The sequence below is a fragment of the Cajanus cajan genome, chromosome 1, assembly GCF_000230855.2.
Source record: "Cajanus cajan strain Asha chromosome 1, NIPB_CcT2T_4, whole genome shotgun sequence".
Classification (NCBI taxonomy): Eukaryota; Viridiplantae; Streptophyta; class Magnoliopsida; order Fabales; family Fabaceae; genus Cajanus; species Cajanus cajan.
The window spans coordinates 11,617,839-11,643,453 of NC_138517.1; the positions used below are offsets into that span (position 1 = coordinate 11,617,839).

Sequence of the window (25,615 nt, forward strand, 5' to 3'; positions counted from 1 at the left end):
TAATGACACTAAGTGCAAGTTTAAACGCTTACAACAAATATTATATTTTTAATAATTTTTTGGATGCAAATTTAGTTAATCAAATCATTGAATTATGTAATATTATATTTAAGATCATAGATATCAAACTTCACATAATTCTAAAATTATTTAGTTGTTCATCACATTATTTTATTTTAACTTATATTATGATACTTTGAAAATATATGTAAATATCCATATTTTGATAACATACATTGAAAATTCAAATTATGTGAAATTTGATATCATGATTTTGAATATAATATCACATAATTCAACAATTGATTGAATAAATTTGTATTATACAAAAAGTTATTAAATATATAAAATTTGGTGTAAGTGTTTAGACTTACACCCAACAAATTTTGACTCTCTCTATATATATAACAAAAATAAAGAAAATACTATTTTGTTAAACATTTTTTAAGACATATTTACCCTTTAACTATATTAACTTTCCTTTATTTGTTCCTACAATCTCTTATTTAATAACAAAAAATTTCCTTTAAATAAAACCGCCAATAATGTGTAAACACAAAAATTTTAAACTAAACCAACTTTGTTTGTATTGTAACCGTTAAAATATGTGTTTTAAATTGAACTCGTTCTTTTTCTTTTTTTACATTTTAATTTTATTTAAATAAAAATACATTAAGATCTAACTAGTATATACTAATATATATAAGAGATACTTCTTTTAATAATCGTTTTTGGTATTCACATTTGGTAGTGTTATAGTTAGTCCTAATAGCTAATCCTTTATATTTATCATGACTTTGATGTAAATATATTTTAATCATTTTAGTTATTGTATTACTATAACATTGTAATGTCCTTAGAATAAACTATTGTTCTAAGATATATCAAAGTGTGACTTGATTTAGAGATTCTTTAAATAAAGAACACCATTTATAAATTATTCATAATCAAGTATTATTGTTAACTAGAACGGTAATAATACATTGAAACTGTTGTATGAGTTGATCGATGACCGCATCTTACAGGTCATAGACATGAGATATTAAGTCAGATACACATGTATAAATATTAGGAGTAATATTTATATTGAATGGGCTCACTATGAGAAGACTTCATAATAATTATGCAAGTGTCATAAGTGTTTCTCATGGCGACTATAGTAGAGTAGTCCTTCAACTTGAAATTGTGACACCCTCTACCCCAACATAATTACTTAATAAGCATTAACTATATTAAAAAAATATATTAGAGTGATAATAAATATCATAAGGTAGAAGATGCACATTCGTAATTAACATTTATACCAAACTCAAGAAGTCATAATAAAACAAAGATTATAAATTAATCCCAGTAAAGGTGGCAGTGCCTCCTAGTTAGGAATCAATTTATAATTTTTTTTGATATCATACAAATATATTTAAATTTCAAAAGAAGGAAAATAAAACATTATTATCCCAGAAAGAAGCCTAGCTAAGCCCGATGTCACATCCTATCAGAGCATGCCCACTTAAGCCTCTAGACTTCATTACCAACATCCTCATGATTAAGATTACCTGCAACATAAATTTAAACATATACAAGAATAACAAGAGGAGTGAGAATCTTCTCACTTAGTTGCAGGTATAGAAATAAAAGTTAAATAGCACACACACACGCAATATAATTCACATATATAATCAATCTCACATATATGCTTATGTATAATGATTTTCTTGACTTGACTCACTAATGTATGCATGTGGCGCCATACGAAAGTTTCAGAATTTATCACTGGTGACCCAAAGGTACACCTATCACTGGTGTTCATACACCTCGTTAGCATGTTACATCACTGGTGTCCCGAAGGCACACCTATCACTGGTGATCATACACCTTGTTAGCATCACTGGTATGCGGCCTCAGCGGCACACCTGGAATAATATATGCATATGATGCATGTCATACATTCATAGACTCAACATTTAGCATATTACACATATAAGATTCATATTTCATAATTATGATTTATTTTATTAATCCAACTTTAATAGTCCAATAGTCCAACAGTCCAATAGTCCAACAGTCCAATAGTCCAACGGTCCAATAGTTCAACAGTTCAACGGTCCATTCATGGATCGTAGGTCACAAGTCATGAGTACATATTTCATACAGTCATATCCTCATAGGTCCGCATAGGTCTCATATTTACTTCATATACTCAAGTCATAATAAGATCTTCATAAGTTCGCATAGGTATTTTTATTCTAAAACTTATTCTTTTTTTAACATCAATTACATATTTATTAATTAATAGGAGGCTTAGCCTTCCATATCTTTATTAATAAACAATTTATTCATTTTTTTTCTTTTATAAAAATAGTATAGTTATTATTTACTACGGACAAGAAATCAAGTAATGCAAAAAGCAAAGCACATTAATAACAATATTTCATATAAACAAACAACAGGCATAAGATCGGGAGCCAATCTAACAAACAACTATTTAACGATTACTCCAACACCCCCAAGCGAGGTTTCCCACTCCCCCCCTTACCTGGATAAAAAAGAATTCGGCAGAATCTCCTCTTTTTCTTCTTAGATGATTATCGAAACAAGGGCAGAACCTTCTCTATTCTCCTCCTCTTTCAAAACCTAGGCAGAACCTTATTTTCTTTTTCCTTCTCTCTCTCTTACTTTCTCTCTCTATTTCTCCAGAATTTCTTTCTCTCTAGAATTCTGAATTTCCAAAACCTTAAGCCCCTATTTATAGAAATTTTGAAGTTACTATGCACTATGCACTATTCATTAAAATAATATTATAAATTACTATGCACTATGCACTATTCATTATTATATTCAAATTAATTAAAATTTTGAAACGGAAAGAATCCGCAGCCCACGTTTCAGCCGCCCCTTCACTGTGCAATTGCATAGTAAAATACTATTCATACTTACGTATACGTAATTAATAAAATACGTATATATAAATAGTAAAATACGTATACATGAATAGTAAAATACGTATATAAATAGTAAAATATGTATATAAAAATATGATATATCTACTAAGAATCTCAATACATAAAAATAAAATTTTGGGATGTTACATTTCTCCCCTCCTTTTAGAAATTTCGTCCTCGAAATTTACCTGAAAATAGGAATGGATATGCTTCACGCATCTTGCTTTCTAATTCCCAAGTAGCACTTTCTTCAAAATTTCCTCCCCAAACGACCTTAACCAAAGGAATTTCCTTTCCTCTTAGTTGTTTTACCCTCGTATCATCAATTCTTAGAGGAACTGTTTCATAGGTAAGATTATCTTTCAACTGAATGTTGTCAGACTCAATGATATGGGAAGGATCATGGACATACTTTCTGAGTTGGGAAACATGAAAGACATTATGAAGATTTGAAAGAGATGGGGGTAAGGCAATTTGATAGGCTACTTCACCAATTCTTTTAAGGATTTGATAAGGACCAATAAAACGTGGAGTAAGTTTACGGGACTTCAGTGCTCTGCCCACTCCTGTCCAAGGAGTAACTTTAAGGAATACATGATCACCTTCATTAAACTCAAGGTCCTTTCTCCTCTTATCACTGTAACTTTTCTGCCTACTCTGAGTTGCTCTCATTCTCTCCTGGATCATCTTAACTTGTTCAGTAGTTTGTTGAACTATCTCAGGTCCTAAGATAGCATTCTCTCCAGGTTCTACCCAACACAAAGGTGTTCTACATCTCCTACCATATAGAGCTTCATAAGGTGCCATCCCAATACTGGAATGGTAGCTATTGTTGTAGGTAAACTCTATCAAAGGTAGGAAACTATCCCAACTACCCCCATGTTCTAAGATGCAAGCTCTCAACAAGTCTTCCAAAGATTGAATAGTTCTTTCGGTTTGACCATCTGTTTGGGGATGGTAGGCTGAACTCAATCTAAGCTTAGTGCCTAAAGCCTTATGCAAACTCTCCCAAAATCTAGAAGTAAATCTAGGATCTCTATCAGACATTATACTAGTAGGAACCCCATGTAATCTTACAATCTCACTTATGTACAACTTGGTTAGTCTTTCCAAAGAATATTTAATGTTAATTGGAATAAAATGGGCAGACTTAGTCAATCTATCCACAATGACCCATATAGCATCTAAGTTTTTCGCAGCTTTAGGTAACCCCACTACGAAATCCATAGAGATACTATCCCATTTCCACACAGGCACATCCAAAGGTTGCAGGAAACCTGAAGGTTTTTGGTGTTCTACCTTAGCTTTCTGACATACCAGGCAGGCATACACAAATTCCTCCACTTCCTTTTTCATCTTAGGCCACCAGAACATCTTCTTAAGGTCTTGGTACATCTTAGTGGCTCCTGGATGAATACTAAGGCTACTCCTATGTCCTTCTTCAAGTATTGCTTTCTTAAGTTCAGGCACCCTAGGAATACACAACCTATCCCTAAATCTCAATACTCCATCTATTCCAATTCTAAATTCATTTTCCACACCTTGATTCAATTTCTCAACTTGACTCAATAGGAAAGGGTCAATCTTCTGACCTTTTTTAATTTCATCTATCAAGTTATTAGTCACCTTCAAGGTTCCCAACCTAATACTCTTAGGGGTTAGTTCACACCCTAAACTCATATCCCTAAATTCTTCAATCATACGCAATTCCATAATCATCAAGGAAGACACTCTCAGAGATTTCCTACTCAAAGCGTCAGCCACAACATTAGCTTTGCCAGGGTGATAGTTCAATTGAAAGTCATAGTCCTTAAGAAATTCTAACCATCTTCTCTGTCTCATATTTAATTCTTTTTGGTCAAACAAGTACTTAAGGCTTTTGTGATCACTAAACACCTCAAATCTAGATCCAAACAAGTAGTGCCTCCACAACTTAAGCACGAATACTATTGCAGCTAACTCAAGGTCATGGGTAGGATAGTTTTGTTCATGGATCTTAAGTTGTCTAGACGCATAAGCTACTACCCTACCTTCCTGCATAAGTACTCCACCTAATCCCATTTTGGAAGCATCACAAAATACCTCAAAAGTCTTGCTAGGGTCAGGTAATACTAACACAGGTGCACTAGTTAGTCTCTTCTTAAGTTCTTGAAAACTCTCTTCACACTTAGAGTTCCACACAAAAGGTTGGTTCTTCCTAGTTAACTTGGTTAAAGGTAAAGCTAATCTAGAAAAACCCTCTATAAACCTCCTATAATACCCAGCTAATCCTAGAAAACTTCTAATCTCAAAAACTGACTTAGGTGCTTTCCATTCAAGAACCGCTTCTACCTTAGAGGGATCTACAGCTATTCCATCCTTGGATATCACATGCCCTAGAAAATTTACACTCTCCAACCAAAATTCACATTTTGCCAATTTAGCATACAACTGTTTCTCCTTAAGGGTTTGAAGGACAATCCTAAGGTGCTCAGCATGCTCCTCCCTGGTCTTGGAATACACTAGGATATCATCTATGAAGACTACTACAAATTTATCCAAGTAAGGATGAAAGATCCTATTCATATAATCCATGAATACTCCAGGTGCATTAGTTACACCAAAAGGCATAACTAAATACTCATAGTGCCCATAACGAGTCCTAAAAGCAGTCTTTGGGATATCCTCGGATTTCACTCGGATTTGATGGTAACCTGATCTCAAATCTATTTTACTAAACACACAAGCTCCAACTAGTTGATCCATAAGATCATCTATTCTAGGCAAGGGATACTTATTCTTAATGGTCACCTTATTCAATTGTCTATAATCTACACACAATCTCATACTTCCATCTTTCTTTTTGACCAATAAAACAGGCGCTCCCCAAGGTGAAACACTAGGCCTAATGAATTGTTTCTCTTGTAGTTCCTCTATTTGTTTCTTAAGCTCAACTAACTCTTTAGGAGACATCCTATAGGGTGCTATAGATATGGGTGCGGTACCTGGCACTAAGTCTATACTGAACTCAATCTCTCTCTCGGGTGGTAAACTAGACACATCCTTAGGAAATACTTCAGGAAATTCTCTCACTAAGGGAATCTCATCTAGCTTACTCTCAGTCTCAACTGTCAATGAAGATAAGATCATGTATACCCTTTCATTTTCCTTTAAACAAGTTTTAATCTCAGAAGCACTAAGAAATTCCGCACTCTTACATTCACCAAATGAAATGGATTTATCAAAGCAATTCAAAAGAACATGGTGAGAAGATAGCCAATCCATACCAAGGATTACATCTAATTGACTAAGAGGCAAACAGATTAAGTCAACTAGAAACTGTTTATCAGAAATTGTCAAAGGGCATTTTAAACACACTAGGGATGTAGTTACAGGACCATTAGTAGGAGTTTCAACAACTAAATCAAAATTTAACAAAGACACAGGCAATTTCAGTTTTTGGACACAAGAGATGGAAATAAAGGAATGAGTTGCACCAGAATCAAATAGTACAACAAAAGGAGTCTCAGCTATGAAACAAGTACCTTGTATCAAATTTTCTGATCGAGCAGCTTCAACACCACTAAGAGCAAATACTCTCCCTATAGTCTTTGGTCGTTCGGTTTGCGATCCTGATCCAATAACACGTGTTCTTGGTGGTTCAGGACATTGAGTACTGATGTGTCCTTTACCATTGCAGTTGAAGCAAGTAACCTCCTTGTCACGACACTCTGATTTAATATGACCGATCCGTCCACACTTTCCACATCTTCCTGAAGAAATAGACACAGACCCTCCAACACTACCAGTAGTGTTCACAGTGGACGATTTAGTTCTATTGGCAGCAGCCATATTTCCCTGAGATCTGGTAGAAGCAGAATAAGGCTTACTCTTACCAGAAGTATTTGAATTCACTGCACGAATAGGACCTCCAGCTCCCTTGTAAAAGACAGAACGTGCACGATTATCACGGTCATAGATTCTACTCTTGTTGACAAGCGTTGGGTAGTGATAAATCTCTTGATAATTAATTGCGGTTTTTATCTCAGGACGAAGGCCATTCACAAACTTAATACATTTAGCCCGTTTGCCACCCTCACCATGATAATGGGTACAATAACGGACCAAGGCATCAAATTTTTCAGCATAGTGTGCCACCGTATCATTTCCTTGCTTTAACTCGAGAAATTCAGCTTCCTTCTGGCTTCTCACATCATCCGGGAAATACTTCTCAAGAAAAACTCTTTTGAAGTTTTCCCAATTTAATTGCATTCCTCCATCTATTATCCTTTGAAGTGCTCCTTCCCACCAAAAATGGGCATCAGCAGTAAACATAAAGGTAGCCAACCTCACTTTCTGAGGAAAAGGACATTCCATAGCATTGAAGATCTTTTCGATTTCCATTAGCCAATTTATTGCAACATCTGGGTCATATCCTCCTTTAAAGGTCGGCGGGTTATTCTTCTGAAATTGCTCCAACCAGTTAGGAACAACTCCAGCCATATTGTTGTTGTTCATAGCTTGGGCTAATGCTTGGAGAGCATCAGCAATCGCACGATCATTTCTACCAGCCATAATCTGGATATATAGAACTTTTAATAAACACAGACAACTATAACATAATATATTTACAATCAATAAACATAGTAGACACATAACTCACGGCCGATAGAATCGACCTGCTCTGATACCACTAAATGTGACACCCTCTACCCCAACATAATTACTTAATAAGCATTAACTATATTAAAAAAATATATTAGAGTGATAATAAATATCATAAGGTAGAAGATGCACATTCGTAATTAACATTTATACCAAACTCAAGAAGTCATAATAAAACAAAGATTATAAATTAATCCCAGTAAAGGTGGCAGTGCCTCCTAGTTAGGAATCAATTTATAATTTTTTTTGATATCATACAAATATATTTAAATTTCAAAAGAAGGAAAATAAAACATTATTATCCCAGAAAGAAGCCTAGCTAAGCCCGATGTCACATCCTATCAGAGCATGCCCACTTAAGCCTCTAGACTTCATTACCAACATCCTCATGATTAAGATTACCTGCAACATAAATTTAAACATATACAAGAATAACAAGAGGAGTGAGAATCTTCTCACTTAGTTGCAGGTATAGAAATAAAAGTTAAATAGCACACACACACGCAATATAATTCACATATATAATCAATCTCACATATATGCTTATGTATAATGATTTTCTTGACTTGACTCACTAATGTATGCATGTGGCGCCATACGAAAGTTTCAGAATTTATCACTGGTGACCCAAAGGTACACCTATCACTGGTGTTCATACACCTCGTTAGCATGTTACATCACTGGTGTCCCGAAGGCACACCTATCACTGGTGATCATACACCTTGTTAGCATCACTGGTATGCGGCCTCAGCGGCACACCTGGAATAATATATGCATATGATGCATGTCATACATTCATAGACTCAACATTTAGCATATTACACATATAAGATTCATATTTCATAATTATGATTTATTTTATTAATCCAACTTTAATAGTCCAATAGTCCAACAGTCCAATAGTCCAACAGTCCAATAGTCCAACGGTCCAATAGTTCAACAGTTCAACGGTCCATTCATGGATCGTAGGTCACAAGTCATGAGTACATATTTCATACAGTCATATCCTCATAGGTCCGCATAGGTCTCATATTTACTTCATATACTCAAGTCATAATAAGATCTTCATAAGTTCGCATAGGTATTTTTATTCTAAAACTTATTCTTTTTTTAACATCAATTACATATTTATTAATTAATAGGAGGCTTAGCCTTCCATATCTTTATTAATAAACAATTTATTCATTTTTTTTCTTTTATAAAAATAGTATAGTTATTATTTACTACGGACAAGAAATCAAGTAATGCAAAAAGCAAAGCACATTAATAACAATATTTCATATAAACAAACAACAGGCATAAGATCGGGAGCCAATCTAACAAACAACTATTTAACGATTACTCCAACACCCCCAAGCGAGGTTTCCCACTCCCCCCCTTACCTGGATAAAAAAGAATTCGGCAGAATCTCCTCTTTTTCTTCTTAGATGATTATCGAAACAAGGGCAGAACCTTCTCTATTCTCCTCCTCTTTCAAAACCTAGGCAGAACCTTATTTTCTTTTTCCTTCTCTCTCTCTTACTTTCTCTCTCTATTTCTCCAGAATTTCTTTCTCTCTAGAATTCTGAATTTCCAAAACCTTAAGCCCCTATTTATAGAAATTTTGAAGTTACTATGCACTATGCACTATTCATTAAAATAATATTATAAATTACTATGCACTATGCACTATTCATTATTATATTCAAATTAATTAAAATTTTGAAACGGAAAGAATCCGCAGCCCACGTTTCAGCCGCCCCTTCACTGTGCAATTGCATAGTAAAATACTATTCATACATACGTATACGTAATTAATAAAATACGTATATATAAATAGTAAAATACGTATACATGAATAGTAAAATACGTATATAAATAGTAAAATATGTATATAAAAATATGATATATCTACTAAGAATCTCAATACATAAAAATAAAATTTTGGGATGTTACAGAAATCAATATGATTCCTACATGTAGAAGTTGTAGGCTTTGATTTTATCAAACATTATCCATAACAAGGTAATTATACAAGTAGTTAATTAAGCCTACAATGAATTATGTGGAAGGATGTGATTGATGTAGAAAGGATTTGTCCCTCCATCATAATGAGAGTTATGCCTTAGATCTCTCGATAAAGTGAGCCATGAAATGTGTGTGACCATACAAAATGAGCCAATAAAAGATATTGGACCTATTCATGTTTAACATCTACCTTGATATCAAAAACATATGATTAAACTTAATGAGAATGACACTTTTATGTCTTATGTTCAAATCAAAGACATATAGACAAAGGGAAAAAATATTATACAATAATGCATTGCTAGATATCAATATTTGTCTATAATATTTAATATTGTATTCAACATGATATTTAAATATTATTGCCAATTAAGTAAGAACCTACTAGGTCACACACATTGAGTAAAAACTTAGAGAAAGTCATTAAATTAAATGAGATTTAGTCTAATGGTTGATTAATTAAATAAGATTTAATTAATTACCAAAGATTTGACTAAATATGATTTAATTAAATTAGATAGAAAATTGAGCTTGTATAGTACAAACTCAATAAGGATGCAAATTAGGTTTAACAATAGTCTATAAAAGGATGTGTTAATTTAACTTTGCTAATAACATAAAATCTAAGATTTTATGTCATCTCAAGAAACTACTCCTATTCTCTATAGTTAGCACCAAACTTTGGTCTAGTGTTGCTCATGTAGATTAAGTAGAGACATCATACTATTAGTGCTTGATTATCAAAAGATTGTTACTTCATCATCCAAACAAAATTTCTAATGAAAATTCTTAAAGCACACTTCGAAAGCTAAAAATCCAAAATTCTTAGTGTGATTCTTGGTAGTGTGTGATATATGAAAAATGAGTTATTTCGCTTATGAGATCTTTTAATGAAAATTATTTTTTTGAAAATTCATCTAATGAAACCCCAACAAGTAGACTATTATATCCTTTTGTTATTAAAAAAAATTAAAATTCAATAAATTTTTTAGTAACTACTATTTTTTTTAATAACTACTCACTCTACTTTTTTTTATTTCCTTTTATCTAAATAAATATTAAGATGCACAAAGTATCTTTTTTTTTTATCTAATATATTCTAACGTAATATAAAAAGCAGACACCTCCTATAGGAACTACCTTTGGTCTCTATGTTGAACCATTATACACTTTAGTTATTAAGAAAAAATTAAAAAACTGAAGAATTTTTTTAGTAACTACCATTATCTTTAATAACCATTTTATAAATAATATTATCTTATTATTTTGTAACTACTTTTAGTCTCCAATTTTATTTAAGATTATTTTATTCTTTTCTAATTGCATATTATCTCACTTGATTAACATTCTTTAACCTCTACTTTATTTTTATTTAAATTATTTTAAAACAAAATACATAAAGATGCCAAGTGTTTTTAGTCTTTCAACCCCGTTAGCATATACTTCTATACTATATATAAAGGAGATACCTCCATTTGGTTTTCACATTTTTTTAGACATTTATATCCCTTTATTTTATACTAATATTTTTTCCACCATCATATTTCATAAGGGTAAATTAGAATATATATATATATATATATATATATATATATATATATATATATATATATATAAAAGAGATACCTCCATTTGGTTTTCACATTTTTTTGGACATTTATATCCCTTTATTGTATACTAATGTTTTTTCCACCATCATATCTCATAAGGCTAGCTTAGAAGAAATAAAATATGTATACAAAAAATTTAACCTTTCTATCAATAATAACTATCCACTTATTTTGTAACCTCCTTTAGTCCCTATTTTTGTTTAAAATTATTTTAAAATCTTATAGTTATACATTATCTCACTTAATTTACATGTTATAATCTTTATTATTTTTTATTTTAACAATTGGATCGTTAAAATTAGATGTAAAATATATGAATGACAAATAAATTTTTATAGGAAATACCTAGTTTGACCAGGTACAAGTATGGGTACAAGATGGATATATATACTTATCAGCCTCATGTGTATCCCTATCCTCATTCTAGCTTTAAATTTTATAAACTTAATTTACTTTTTTTTTAGAATTTATTCAAGACTTATGTAATTCTTACTTTATTTTAAATTTATGTAAGATAAAACTTGATTAGTGTAATTTTGTAATTACTACTCTATGTTGGAATTCTTTTTTTAATACATTTTTTTTGCAAGAAAATATTTAATTAATTCTTGAACATATACAAGTATACTTGATATAAAGAGGATGAAGATGGAACACAAATTCCATACTCATCAAGTATTAAGGATGAGAATGAGTATGAGGTACAAACTCGAGGACAGAGACGAAGATATTGAAACGTAAATCCACCCTTTCCCGTTGCCATCCACCCTTTCCCGACGTTATTTTAAGATGTAGTGTCGGCTTTTTCGACACTAAATTTAAATTAAGTTACACTACAAGAAAAAGTTAAATTTCCAACGAATAATTTCTCACGGACAAAAATTCGTCAAAAATTTCTGACAGAATTTATGACAGATTTTTAACTGATGGAATTTTCGACAGAATTTCCAACAGATTTAAATCCATCTGAAATTTCTGACGAAATTTTCGACGAATTTAAATTCGTCTGAAATTTCCGACGGATATAGATCTGTCTGAAATTATTAAATAAAATATAAGCCAATTTTTTTTCAAATGCAAGCAATCCTGATCCCGTCGATACACACAACAACGCACTATATAATATTTTCATTATTATATGGGTGTTTTCAAAATATAAATATATTGTAATGAATAAGATAAATATAAATCAAAGTGAGTGAGGTATGGCTTACCTATATATAATTATATCTTTAGGTTATTATAAATTATAAACTAATTAGCATAAATGTGATTTTTTTTACTTATCTTGAAAAATACCAACACATGACGTCCAAATTTAAGAATAACATATATTTTCTTTAATTTTTAAAAATTACTCATCTCTTTCAAAATAACATTATTAATTAAATAAGGGGAAAAAAGTTAAATTATGTTCTGCAAATCATATATATGTGTCTATCATTTATTTCTAAGTTACATCCAATACTATGTCATTTTGATGAAAACTTTCATTGATCTTCAATTTTGAAAATAAGATTTTTTTCAATTCATTTTTAAAATTATTACTTAAATTTAATATATTTTTTAAATTACAGTGTGCATGATATTTAAAATATATTTAAAAAAGGTTGAAATAATGAAATAAGAGATCAAATCTCATTTAATTATTGATATTTGTATTAATAAATTATTTTCTCTTAATAGTGTATAAATATTATTATCTTATATAAGTAGTTGTATGTGCCACTTAAATAAATAAATAAGAAAATTAATACTCACTTAAAAATTTGAGAAGAGATATACGTACGACGTCATTGAGAAAAACTTCAAGTAGGGGTTAATGGAATTTTTCTAGATTAAATCTTCTTTATTTAAAACTTAAAACATTATATTTAAAATAATTACACTAAATAATTATTTTTTTTCCTAATAACTAATTGATTTAAAAATATCTCTTCAAGTTGTAGCAATTTCTTAAATTTTCATTTTATTGATTTCTGAATTTTATATTTAAGCAAATCAATAAAATACAAAGTAACGAGTATAAATATGAGTATTTAAAACTTCAATGAATCTATATATAGAAAGTAGAGATAAAGACAGAGAAAATAAATGGAAGAAAAATAGTTAAATATATAGTTGTTTGATTATCTATAGTAATAGATAAAGGGAAATATACGTCATCTTGTAACTGATTTTTGTCTAAAAAATCATGGATAATTATACCCTTAATTCTTAAGAAATAAATAAATAAATTTTAATTATTTTACTTTTAAAAAGATTTAAAGACACCAAGTGTCTGTTTCCTCTTTCTCCTAGTATATATATATATATAATGGTACGTGATAAACTAATTTAATATATATATATATACGAAGATGGATCTTTTTACTCAAAGAGTAAGTTTACCTAGACTTACTCCATTCAATAACTCATGTTCAACATTAAATTTTAATGATCCAACTATTCAATTTAAAATTCTTAATGCATAGATCAAATCTGCAAATTTTTAGAAAATTTGAAAATCATTTGATACTTCATTTCATTAATTCAAATTGACGGATAATCATAGAATCATTTTATACATTAATTCAAATTAATAAAACGAAGTATCAAATAATTTTCAAATTTTCTAACAATTTACATATTTGATCTATGCATTAAGAACTTTAAATTGAACGGTTAGATCGTTAAAATTTGATATAGAACATGAGTTATTGAACATAATAAGTCTAGTTAGACTTACTCTTAGAGTAAAAAAATCCATTCTCTTTAATATATACACCATATATATATACATATATATTAAATGATTTTATAAATTTTGTTAAAAATAAAAATAATATTAAAAATTAAATATTTTTATAAATACTAGGAGAGTTGAATCACTTTGTGCTTCTAATAATGATATGTAGATAGAATATTAGAAGATTGTATGTAGTTATTTAAAGAGAATATAATTTTTTGAGAAATTCTATGGTACTCATATTGTTTGAGAGGGTATCGGTATAGTTGTAATTATAATTTTATTTTATATTTTATATTTTTAATAATTTATTTAAATAATATTTATGATATTTTATTCTTTTAATTTTTAAATTATTTATTCATTTTATTTTTATTTTTATTTTATATATTCTGATTTTATTTGTAATAATATGATTATATATTTAAATAGTTTAATTTTAATTATTTTTTAAGTATATTTTTGTCTTTTCACTTAAAATATTTGAATTTCTATATTTTAATTTGAATTATTTTTTAAGTATATTTTTGTCTTTTTGTCTTAAATTTTTGAATTTCTATATTGTAATTTTAATAATTTTTATTTCTATTATTTATTAATTCTTTTCTTTTTTAATGTTTTATAACATTATTGAAATTTTATAATTTTAATCTCTATAATTTTATCTTACTTTTTATTTTATAAATATAATTTGGATTATTCATTTTATAATTAAATTAATTTTTTTAAATTTTTTATGAGTTTACATTCTAAGAATGTATTGAAACCCCTCAATCTTTGAGGGTACTGTAGCAATTTCCTAATTTTTTTTATATCCAAAAAATATAATGGTCCACTAAAAAATGGAGACAAAAAATAATTACATAACCTTAATATATTTTTTATAATAGTTATAGATCAAATTTAAAATCGATTTAAAAATGTAATATAATACTAATATATTTAATAAATATTTTGACAAAAAAAAAAGGTGTTTCTTATGTTTTATATGCCCAAAGGCCCTTAGCTGTTGCAGGTGGTCTCATTTACGTGGCAAAGGAAGTTTTTCCTCCTCCCTCCTTGTGGCTCCTTGTGGCTCCTTGTGGTCTCATCTCATTGCAGGTGATTTCTTTGTTGAAAGATAGGAAGTTTTTGGTCCCATTATTGATGCAACTTCTCCTTTTCTTTCTTTATTTCTTACATCACATGTTAGGGTTTCGTTTAAGCTGTGTTTCGCCCATTTTTTGTTTCTGGAACGGCCCGTTCTGCAAGCAGAACGGGTTGTTCTGCTCATCCTATGTTAATTATTCATCCGGAACAGCCTGTTCTTCATCCAGAACGGCCCGTTATTCATCCGGAATGACCCGTTCTTCATCCAAAACAGCCCGTTTCAGATGAAGAATGGGCCATTCCAGATGAAGAACGGGCCGTTCCGGATGCAAATATGATTATGATTAAATGTTTTGAATTTGTTCCCTGATTTTATATAAATTATATTTCAATTTTTTTATTAACAGGTCGAGATTTTTGCTATTAAATTCTTCTAGTGGACGTTGTATTCTAACTTAGAGGAAACAAATTGTTTCACCGTACTTTCAAGGTATGCTTGTTAATTTTGTTTTTTGTGTTTATAGATAGAGAAAAAACTATTAGTATACATGCATGATACAGAGGCAATGACTAATAAGTAGCAATATCATTCACCCTGGGTCACATGGGGAGAAATTTCCCAGGCTGATAAAGATATTTTCTTTCAACGTTTTAAGGTAAATTAAAGAATTATGAAATATACACTTATATGTTTATTTAAATATTGGGTATTAGTTTGTTGATATGGATGTGGGTCTGTTTGTTGATTTAGGTGTTGATATTCCAATTCTTTATATTCAAAGATAACAATTACCTTCTAGTTATAATATAAAGTTAGTATAGTAAATACTTCTTGATTCTCAATTTTATTCCAGTTTAGTTTTGTGTAATTAATAGTGTTAATCAATGAATTATATTATATTGAATTATATTGTATTGAATTGTATTAAACCCATATAAGTGTATTTTTCATAGATTGATTTGGTTATTAATTAAATATATATATTATTGTTAAATACTTGCTTGTTCTCACAGACTTTTTGAGATGTTTCTTTGTTTATTAATTAATATATATGGTTGTTAATAGAGGATGGTGAAATGGAGTTCTGACCACGAAAGTAATATAAAAAAAAAATTCAATGCAAAAGCTTCTCATAGACTTTCTGAGATGTTTATGGATGCCCGAAAGAAAAATAAGAAACCAGATTGGATTGGAGATCGTGTGTGGAATTCTTTATTAGAATCTTGGAATGCACCTACATATCGTACAAAGTGTACACAAACACAAAAAAATAGAGCATCTGAAAAAGGCGGAAGTATGCACACATGTGGCTCCATTAGCATGAATGAACATGCCATTCACATGGTATTATATTTTACTCTTCATTTTTTTAATGCTTAGTTTTATATGTTAAATTTTTATTTATATAATGTTTTTATTTGTAGGAAAAGGAGCTTGGTCAACCTGTACACCATGATGAACTCTTTCAGCAAACTCATCTACGAAAAGATACTGGTCAGTTTGTTGATGATAGATCTAGGCGGACATATGTGAGTCTATTATGTTACTTATTTTATTTGTCTTTAATACAATTAATGTTTACACTATTTTAACGTACTGTTTATGATGATAATAGGAAGAGTTTGAAGCTAGATTTTCTCAAGCTATATCTGAGGTTTGGTCCACTGTTGGCACCTCAGAATGCACCCCTTTAGACCCTATTGAGGAGGATAGACTTAGGAGTCAATGTTGAAATGCAGTTATTGGTAGAAAATACAAGGGACGTCGTTATGGTACAGGAGATCTTTATGAGAATGAGGATAGCAACTTTGTGGGGACATCTTTAAGTCAGTCTCAAAATACACAAGAGATTTCTCAGTTGACACAATGAGTTTTAACTAATGAGGAAGAGATGCGTCAGATGCGCTCCCAGTATCAGACTGAGATTCAATCCTTGACCTCCCAATATCAGACTCAGTTCAACACATTTCTCAATGTTGTACTCCCATTCCTACCACCTACTATGCAAACTACTTTTCAACAGCAACAACAACAACAACATCAACCTCAACAACCAAATAGACACCAACAAGACCAACAACAAGACAATCGACAACCAACAGAGGATCAACAAGCTAATGACCAACATCAACAAAATTCACCTGGATATTCTGATTATTAGACATTATGTTATAATTCTACAGATCGTACTATATGTTATTTTAAATTTGAACTCCTAAACTTTATTTGTTATGTATGACATTTTATTTTGTATGAATGAACTTGTTTTGATTTACATAATTATGATTGATTTAATATCTTTAAATAGGATAATTATTTAATATAATTTTGAATTTTTAAAAAAAATATGATTTTCCACAGAATTTCCCACGAAAATTTCCCACGGATTTATTTGTGGGTAATTTCCCACGGACTTATCCGTGGGTAATTTCCCACAGATTTACCCACAGATAAATCCATGGGAAAATCAATCGGAAAGTTACCTACGGATAAATCCATCGATAAATATTTTAGATGAGCAATTTATCGACGGATTGGTGTCTGTCGGTAATCCGTCAGAAATGCACTATTACCCACGGATTTTTGGGATTTCCCACGGATTCTGGCAGTCTGTAATAGCGAATTTTCTTGTAGTGTTATTAAGTTAGTGTCGACAAAGTCGACGCTATATTTAAAGAATAACATCGGCTTTTCCGACACTAAACTTAAATTAAGTTAGTGTCGACAAAGCCGACTAGGGATGGCAATGGGGTCCCATGGGGGTGGGTAATAGTAAACTCGTCCCCGCCCCGCTAGATGAAAATTGGCCCCATACCCACCCCATATCCGCGCGGGTATCCATTAAGCGAGTATCCATGAATTTCTTGAATACCCACGGATATCCATGGATATTTATAATTTTTTTAAGAAATAAAAAAAAATTATATTACAAATAATTCTAAGTTTATATTTAATGTCATTGAAATATTAAAAAAAAATCAATGTTAATTTTGAACTTCTATTTTTAACGTTAATTTTGTTAAAATAATAATAAAAATGCAAGATAATCAATAACTTAAAATACATCAATCTCATAAGTAAGTGAAAGTCTCATGTTACATAGCTACATAATTCTATAACATGCTTAACACATGTTGGTAACTTCATTAACCTCACTTTTGTAAGAAAATAAGATGAGAGAGTGTAGCTTTAGGGTTATGTGGTACAATGATAATTAGGATATTTAAGAAATATTGTTAAACGGGTATCCGCGGGTATGGATATCATCATACACGCCCCCGCCCCGTTTATAAACGGGTAAAAAATTATCCATCCCATTATCCGCGGGCACCCAATTAGCCTATCCATTTATTATCTATAGCGGATTTTACCCGCAAATACTCGCGGGTGCGGATATTTTTGTCATCCCTAAAGCCGACGCTGTATTTAAAGAATAGTGTCGGCTTTTTCGACGCTAAACTCAATTTAAATTTAGAGTCAGAAAAGCCGACACTATTTCTAAAGAATAATGTTGATTTTTTCGACACTATACGTGCTTTGAGAGAGATAAATATGATTATTTGAATCTTATATACGCATAATGTATGATGGTGCAGTTGGTTATCAAGTTCCCTTAACACGTTAAAGTTCTAGGATCGAGTCTCGGTAATGCTAAAATTACGAACAAATAAATGATAAATTAGAAAAAGAAGATGAATAAAAAAATAAAATAAATTTTGTGTTGACGTAGTGTCGACTTAATCGACAATAAAAAATTAAAATAAATAAAATTGTTACTGACGGCTTAGCCGACAAAAAAAAATTAGACGAATGACCGACAATATTATGTCTGATCCTAGTAGAACATGATTTATCAAAGTAAGTGAATCCCTTCTTATATATGTGTATTTATATATTTAGTACCTTCATTCTTATTTATAAGACCTACTTAAAATAATTGTTTATTCCTTTATATAAGATCTAATTCATATTTTCTTATATATATCAAAACATTCCAAATTAAAATATGTTTCTTAATTTAGAAAAATATATTAATTATTAAATTATTTGATAAACATGTATTCTAAATATTTAAGAGAAAAATAAATATTAATTAAAAAAGAGAAATAATATAAGACATCTACTATATTTAGTTAGAACATATAAGAATACCCATTCAATATCTATTATAAGAAAATAAAAATACATTTTTTTTATTTTTAAATATTTTATCTCATTCAACTCTTAAAATATCCTTCATAGTTAATGCATAACTTCTTAGTTATACTTTTATTTTTTACATTTATAGCAAGAACAATTCAAAAATAATATTATAAAATTACTAAAATTTAATGCATAATTAATTTCTTTAATTTGTAAAAAAATATTTTTTTATAATAGAAAACATAGGAATATTAATTAGGAAAGAGGAGATAATTTTAAAAAAAATATATGTAAATATGATAAATTTGTTGTTATAAAATAAATTAACTAATTTACTTAATTGAAGTGAATTGAGTAATTAAGTTAATATATAGAAAAAAATCGTATAAATTTTAATAATAAAAAATAAATGATCATTATGATGAAATCTATAAAATAAATAAGAATCTGGTAAAAAAGAATGTAGAAAAGGGATTGTTAAATTACATTATATAATCCTAAATTAAAAATACAATTAATAGTACCTTCAAAAAGAAAGAAGAATACAATTAATAGGAAACAATATTAATAAAAAGTCTCATTGGTTACTTGTACGTTTTTAGAAAAAACTGTAAAGATGGTTGTAATAATACCAAACTTAAGTTCATCTTTTTACTATTCCAACCTTTTCCTTTTAATTACTATACTAATCTTTGTAGATCTGGTTATGTTTACATAATATATATATATATATATATATATATATATAAAATTAAAATATTTATTCATTATAAATTTAATTATATTAAGAAAAATGAGGTAGTTTGTGACTCATCATAAAAATAAAAAAATAGAAATGATAAAATAAAAATATACAATTAATTTTTGAATAGAGAAATAATTAAAAATATAAATATAAATAAATAAATAAATTATGAAATAAAAATAAAAAATTATAAACACTAAATTATGATATCCTTTTATAATTATGGCGATAAATAAAATGTATAAAAATAGATAAGAATCTAGTAATAATGATTGTGGAGGTAGGATTCATTTAACTATATTAGAAGTCGATGTTGGAGTCCGAGGAGCCTTCAATTTCAAAAAGGCACGACCGAACAAAGCAGCAACATAAAGGACAAAGTTGGTGTTACTGTTATTGTTGTTAGTGTTTGTGCTGAGTCTCAAAGAGGTCCCTCTTTGGAGCCCATGGTTGCTCTCTCTTCCGTGGAGTTCAACCACTGCTCCAACGGCCTCCTTCTCTCTCCTCAGACCCACCCTTTTCCGGATTTTAAGGTTTCTCTTTGCAACCGGTGAGTCCTCTTTGCTGTGCTTGGATCTGGGGTTGTCTGGTTTTGTGTGGACTCTGATGGGTTTGTGTTGTTTTCTCTTGTTCTGTTGTTTCCGAGTTGTTTTGCCTTCTGGGGTCGCTCTTTTGTCGTTTTGGAGTTTATTGAGGATCGTTTGTGTCTGTTATGAGGTGATACGGGTTGGAATTTTCTGCTGGTAGCATAAAAAATGTTTTTTTTATTTGCTTTTTCAGTTGGGTTTGTGGTGGGTATGTGCTGGTTCTAGAAGAATATTTCACCACTTGTTTTTGTGGAATTTGAAGCTGGGGAAGGTTGACTCTTCAAATTATTGTGAATTGTGATCTGAGTCGTGTGATTACTGTTAGAGGGGGTTGTTTGCTATGAACATGTTTAGTTTTTTATTTAATTTTTTTTTTATTGTGAAGTGGTTGATGTGAGTCTCATTGTTACTGTTTTGCAGATCAGGTGATTTGGGACTTGGGAGAAGGTAGAGAAGTGGTCCTGAGTTCTGACTGGTTCGGATTTAAGGTATCGTGTGCCGTACGTTGTGTTTTTTCTTTGCCAAATTCCAACCACGTTAAGCTTCTTCAAAGACTTTGACTCTCAAATGGAGGGTTTTGGTGTGTAAGTGAGAAAAATACAAATAAAAAAAATCAAAGTTTGATATTTGTGTTTTGTTTTCCCAAAGAGGGTGGTGTTGTCTCCTGAACCACAAGTTTCAACGATTCAACTAGAGTTTTGTTGGGGTGAGTGAATCGGATAGTTACTTATATTTCTAGGTTTGTTGAGGAGGGACGGAATTGGTATGGCTGTTGCCAATAGCAACAGCAGCAATGAACCTTGTACTTCATACAATTGTTACAAAGTAGCAGGTTTGACTGAGACCATATTAGACACAAATCATGTATATAATTTAAAAGATCGGTACATTCTCGGCGAGCAATTGGGTTGGGGGCAGTTTGGTGTCATAAGAGCATGTTCCGACAAGTTGACAGGAGAGGTTTTGGCCTGCAAATCAATTGCGAAAGATAGGTTGGTTACTTTGGATGATTTGAGGAGTGTGAAGCTTGAGATAGAGATAATGGCTAGGCTATCTGGGCACCCCAATGTTGTGGATCTCAAAGCAGTTTATGAAGAGGAAGGTTTTGTTCACTTGGTGATGGAGCTTTGTGCTGGAGGGGAGCTGTTTCACAGATTAGAGAAGAACGGGTGGTTTTTAGAATCTGAAGCCAGGGTTCTCTTTAGGCACCTAATGCAGGTGGTTTTGTATTGTCATGAGAATGGGGTTGTTCATAGAGATTTGAAGCCTGAGAACATTCTCTTAGCAACAAGATCCTCCTCATCTCCTATTAAATTGGCAGATTTTGGACTTGCAACATACATCAAGCCTGGTACTTATACTTTCTTTGCTTCCTTTGCACTTGGTGGCTTTCTTTAATCCTTTCAATTTTGGTTACTGCTATGAATGTGTGTGGTGTTCATCTTTAAGTATTGGGGTTTGTTTAAGCAGGTCAGAGTTTGCACGGGTTAGTTGGGAGTCCATTTTATATAGCTCCAGAGGTACTGGCTGGTGCATATAACCAGGCTGCTGATGTGTGGAGTGCAGGTGTTATTCTTTACATTCTGTTGAGCGGAATGCCTCCGTTTTGGGGGAAGACCAAATCACACATTTTTGAAGCTGTTAAAGCTGCTTCCCTGAAGTTTCCTTTGGAACCTTGGGATCGCGTTTCTGAATCAGCTAAGGATTTGATCAAGGGAATGTTGTGCACTGATCCTTCTCGAAGGCTCACTGCACGAGAGGTTTTAGGTAAGTTTACTTCTTTATGTAGCTATGTCTATGAGCTGAAGCTATTTTATGTAGATTCAATATTGGGGTCATGAGAGCTTTTTTAGCCAAGCAGGATAATGACAGTTCAACTGAGATATAGATTAATATGAAAAAATTGAACATAAAAAGATCATTGCTATCTATTGAATGCATAACTTAAGTGATGCATTAAGAACATGCAAATTCTGCCTATTGAACCAATAGTCTGACAGTTTTAAACATTTAGATCATGGCAAATGGCTCAGCAATAAAGTTATGCCATAACACCCCAAAGAGAAATAAGACAATACACTCCCTAAAACCAAAAGCTATTACAATTAAGGGGTTATTTAAGGTATGAAATCCATCATACTATGTCATTTATGGCGCGTGTGTTCAAAACTATTATCTAAATCAATAAGAAAAGAAAGAAATAAAAAGAATCTAATGAATATGTATTCCTAATCTTCATCTGAACTTTCCCTTTCTAGATCATTGCTGGATGGAGGACAACCAAACAAATCCCGAACAACTAAGTGAACATAAAATCCAAAGTTGTGAAGAAGGCAATATTGGCAGCAGCTCATTCTCTGCCTCTTTTATGTCCAGGAATCAGGACATCAGCTTTGGCGCTGGCTCACCAACTTGTGATGCTCAATCACCTACGTTCACATGCAGATCATCATTTTCATCTTTTTTGGTGGAACCAGTCACTCCATTTCTAGTTTCTGGTGGGTTTTCATTCAAGAGTGTGGGCGATTCCACTTGTTTGGAATTTTCTTCTCCTGTTCCCTCGGTGCTTAGCTTTTCATTCCTCAGCCCCACTTCTGTTGTTGAGCAAAAGAGTTGTAAATTAGAGTGCTCAGCTAACATGTCAGATGTAAATGCAATTGCTGGAGGTATATGCATTAAACTTTTTCTATTCTAATTCTAATCATCTTTATAATCTCTTTACTCCTTGGTCTGATCTAGTTTGCAATTTTTCACAGAAGCAAACTTGGGAAAGTTGCTAGTGCTACAAGATTCTCCCCTTTGCATTGGACGCGAAGTTAATGAAACGGATCGCAAGCCTGTAGATGCTAAAAGGGCAAGTGGAATGAATGGACATAGGATGCTGGGAATCCACAGCAAGAGAAACAGGACAATTGGACTTGGTGAATGTGAGCAACTTGACCTTGTGGTGACTGAATCAGTCATCCGTTGGTCATCGTGCACTCAGCTACCTACATCTTTGAGATCATCTCTTGTCTGCTAAGCGGAAAGAAGACTCAGATTGCTTCATGATATGTCCAAATTTCAGCATTCTTGTGCAAATTTTGCTCAGCTAACACGTTGTATATGTTTTCCTCATTTGCATTGGTGTTGATGATAACTGTCTTCTGGCTGGTGCAAGATTTTGTTTAGTTTTGGTAGTGGTTTAATGGTGTGTGTCTGATAGAGAAGTTCTGCTATACTAATTGCTCACTTTCTTGTTTTTCCTTCTCATGTTACGTGCCTTGAGTGAGTAAAGGCACTCATTCTGCCTGGTTTGTAAATGAAGTTGATCTTGATGTTTGCTGCTGTTATCTTAACCTGATGTTTCTGTTGCACTTCTTTTCTAGCGTGCCAAGATATTAGTATTATTGTGTTTGGTTTAGTTTATGAGTTTAATCTTGATGTACAATGGATGTAGGTTGATTAAGCAAATATCTTATTTTACTTTACTGAATCACACATTATCACATTACATTTAAACAATCCATAAGCAACTTACTATACTTTTATTTCAATGATAAGTTTAGTAATTCTTACTCAAACTTTTTCTGAATGATTTACTGGTTTTTCCTCCTCTTATTAATTTTGATGGTGTAAAAATAATTTTTTCTTTATAAGCTATCGTATCTTATATAATAAGATACAAATCTTAAATTTAAGATACCTTTTGTGTCACATAAGCTGGTTCCAATGGAAAAAAATAAAAAAAATAAAACAAAGTTGCTTAAACACAAGAACAAGATAGTAGCAAGATAGACACTCTTATAAACTAAGCTGTACCAAGTAAATGTTGATAATTTTCATGACTATTAATGAACTCTAGTTCAATTAATTCATTTCCATGTCCTGAGTGTGACAAGTGTTGGGTTGCACCTTGCCTTTAAATTTTATACATTATTTATTTATTTATTGTACACTGTGTTGTGTCGAAATAGTTTATGGACCAGAAGCAGCCCTAGTAGAATTGAATGTGTTGAACCACTAAGCCAGCTGGTGATGGTTGTAATGAATTGTCCGTGACATCTCAACTCAACAATGATTAATCGTTGTACATAGCCATATAAGGAGGGTGGGTGGGTTGGTTTGTCATCATTTATTAGGCCAAAAGTCAATGCCATTTTTTATATATTATATTATGAGTTAATCACCTATATATTATAGGTGTAAAGTTTTTTTATACGGATAACTAATTATATATTTTAATTATGTCATGTCACTATTAAAAATAAATGTGTTTATAGTGACATGATACAATTAAAAAATATAATTGGTTATCAGTGTAAAAGAATATTATATTGACAGTATATAGGTGATTAACTCTTATATTATTATAAATGATACTATATGTATTAAAGTATGGATGGAATGATTATGGCAACCTTGAAGACATGGCGATTCCAACACTTTTTTAGAATATTATTTTAGTGGTCATGTTTTCATTTGATCTAGTACTTCACTACTGTTTTTATTGAACGTGACATGTATGCACAAGTTATGGTTGTTACCAATGTTACGTACATTTCAAGATAAATCCATATGGATCCGTATAAGGCAAATGGTATGGTAGCTTGGTGATTTTTAACGAATTAAAGAAAGAATCTTCTCGATGTATTGCAAGAATTTTTACATCCAAAATATAAAACTACGACATTACGAGTATAAGAGATCACAACATGAGGAATTTTATGAATATTTTATTAAATTTATTACTGATGAGTGAAGTATTTAGTCATCGAATGAGTTTGAATTTGGACTTAAGTATTTGTAAAAAAAATTGAAAAAAATGATGGAATAATCATATAGAATTTGAACATTAAAATTTAATTTTAATTTATTTTTTGTTGGTGGGAATCAAACTTGATATAACAAAGATTATAATACTCATACCCTTTGTTTTTATTTATTTTTATTTATTTTTTTATAAGCATAGTATTGGTAACGAGTATATTAAAAGTAAAGAATTGTGAATGTACACATGATGAGTATTCTCCTTCTAAAAAAATTTATTTCATACCCAAATATCAAAATTTAAACTTTAGACAATTTGATTAAGTTAGACCATATACTCTATTCAATCAATTAAATCAGACTATTTTAGTTT

At 30.8% G+C, this 25,615-nt stretch overlaps 2 protein-coding genes and 2 long non-coding RNA genes across 5 annotated transcripts; 1 reads left to right on the forward strand and 3 right to left on the reverse strand.

Moving 5' to 3' along the window:
- Positions 1–1,271: 1,271 nt before the first annotated feature.
- Positions 1,272–2,917, reverse strand: LOC145958252 (uncharacterized). The gene is made up of 2 exons (XR_014433941.1): positions 2,534–2,917; positions 1,272–1,553 (listed from the first exon to the last, which is right to left on the reverse strand). It is a non-coding gene; the product is annotated as an uncharacterized LOC145958252 (long non-coding RNA).
- A 3,603-nt stretch (positions 2,918–6,520) lies between these two features.
- LOC145958436 (uncharacterized) lies at positions 6,521–7,493 on the reverse strand. Its single transcript, XM_083075792.1, has 2 exons — positions 6,633–7,493; positions 6,521–6,550 (listed from the first exon to the last, which is right to left on the reverse strand). Exons 1-2 carry the CDS (start codon positions 7,491–7,493, stop codon positions 6,521–6,523), a joined length of 891 nt encoding a protein of 296 aa, XP_082931918.1.
- Positions 7,494–7,703: 210 nt separating this feature from the next.
- LOC145958253 (uncharacterized) lies at positions 7,704–9,512 on the reverse strand. Its single transcript, XR_014433944.1, has 2 exons — positions 8,966–9,512; positions 7,704–7,985 (listed from the first exon to the last, which is right to left on the reverse strand). It is a non-coding gene; the product is annotated as an uncharacterized LOC145958253 (long non-coding RNA).
- Positions 9,513–20,230: 10,718 nt separating this feature from the next.
- On the forward strand, positions 20,231–23,853 carry LOC109789249 (calcium-dependent protein kinase 26). Of its 2 annotated transcripts, none has more exons than XM_020348160.3 (5): positions 20,231–20,456; positions 20,914–21,844; positions 22,060–22,260; positions 22,752–23,159; positions 23,250–23,853. In XM_020348160.3, exons 2-5 carry the CDS (start codon positions 21,259–21,261, stop codon positions 23,513–23,515), a joined length of 1,461 nt encoding a protein of 486 aa, XP_020203749.1. In that variant the 5' UTR covers positions 20,231–20,456; positions 20,914–21,258; the 3' UTR covers positions 23,516–23,853. The 2 variants fall into 2 exon arrangements, with proteins under 2 accessions (XP_020203749.1, XP_020203748.1); XM_020348159.3 differs by having other exon boundaries at positions 20,232–20,456; positions 21,964–22,260.
- Positions 23,854–25,615: the final 1,762 nt, after the last annotated feature.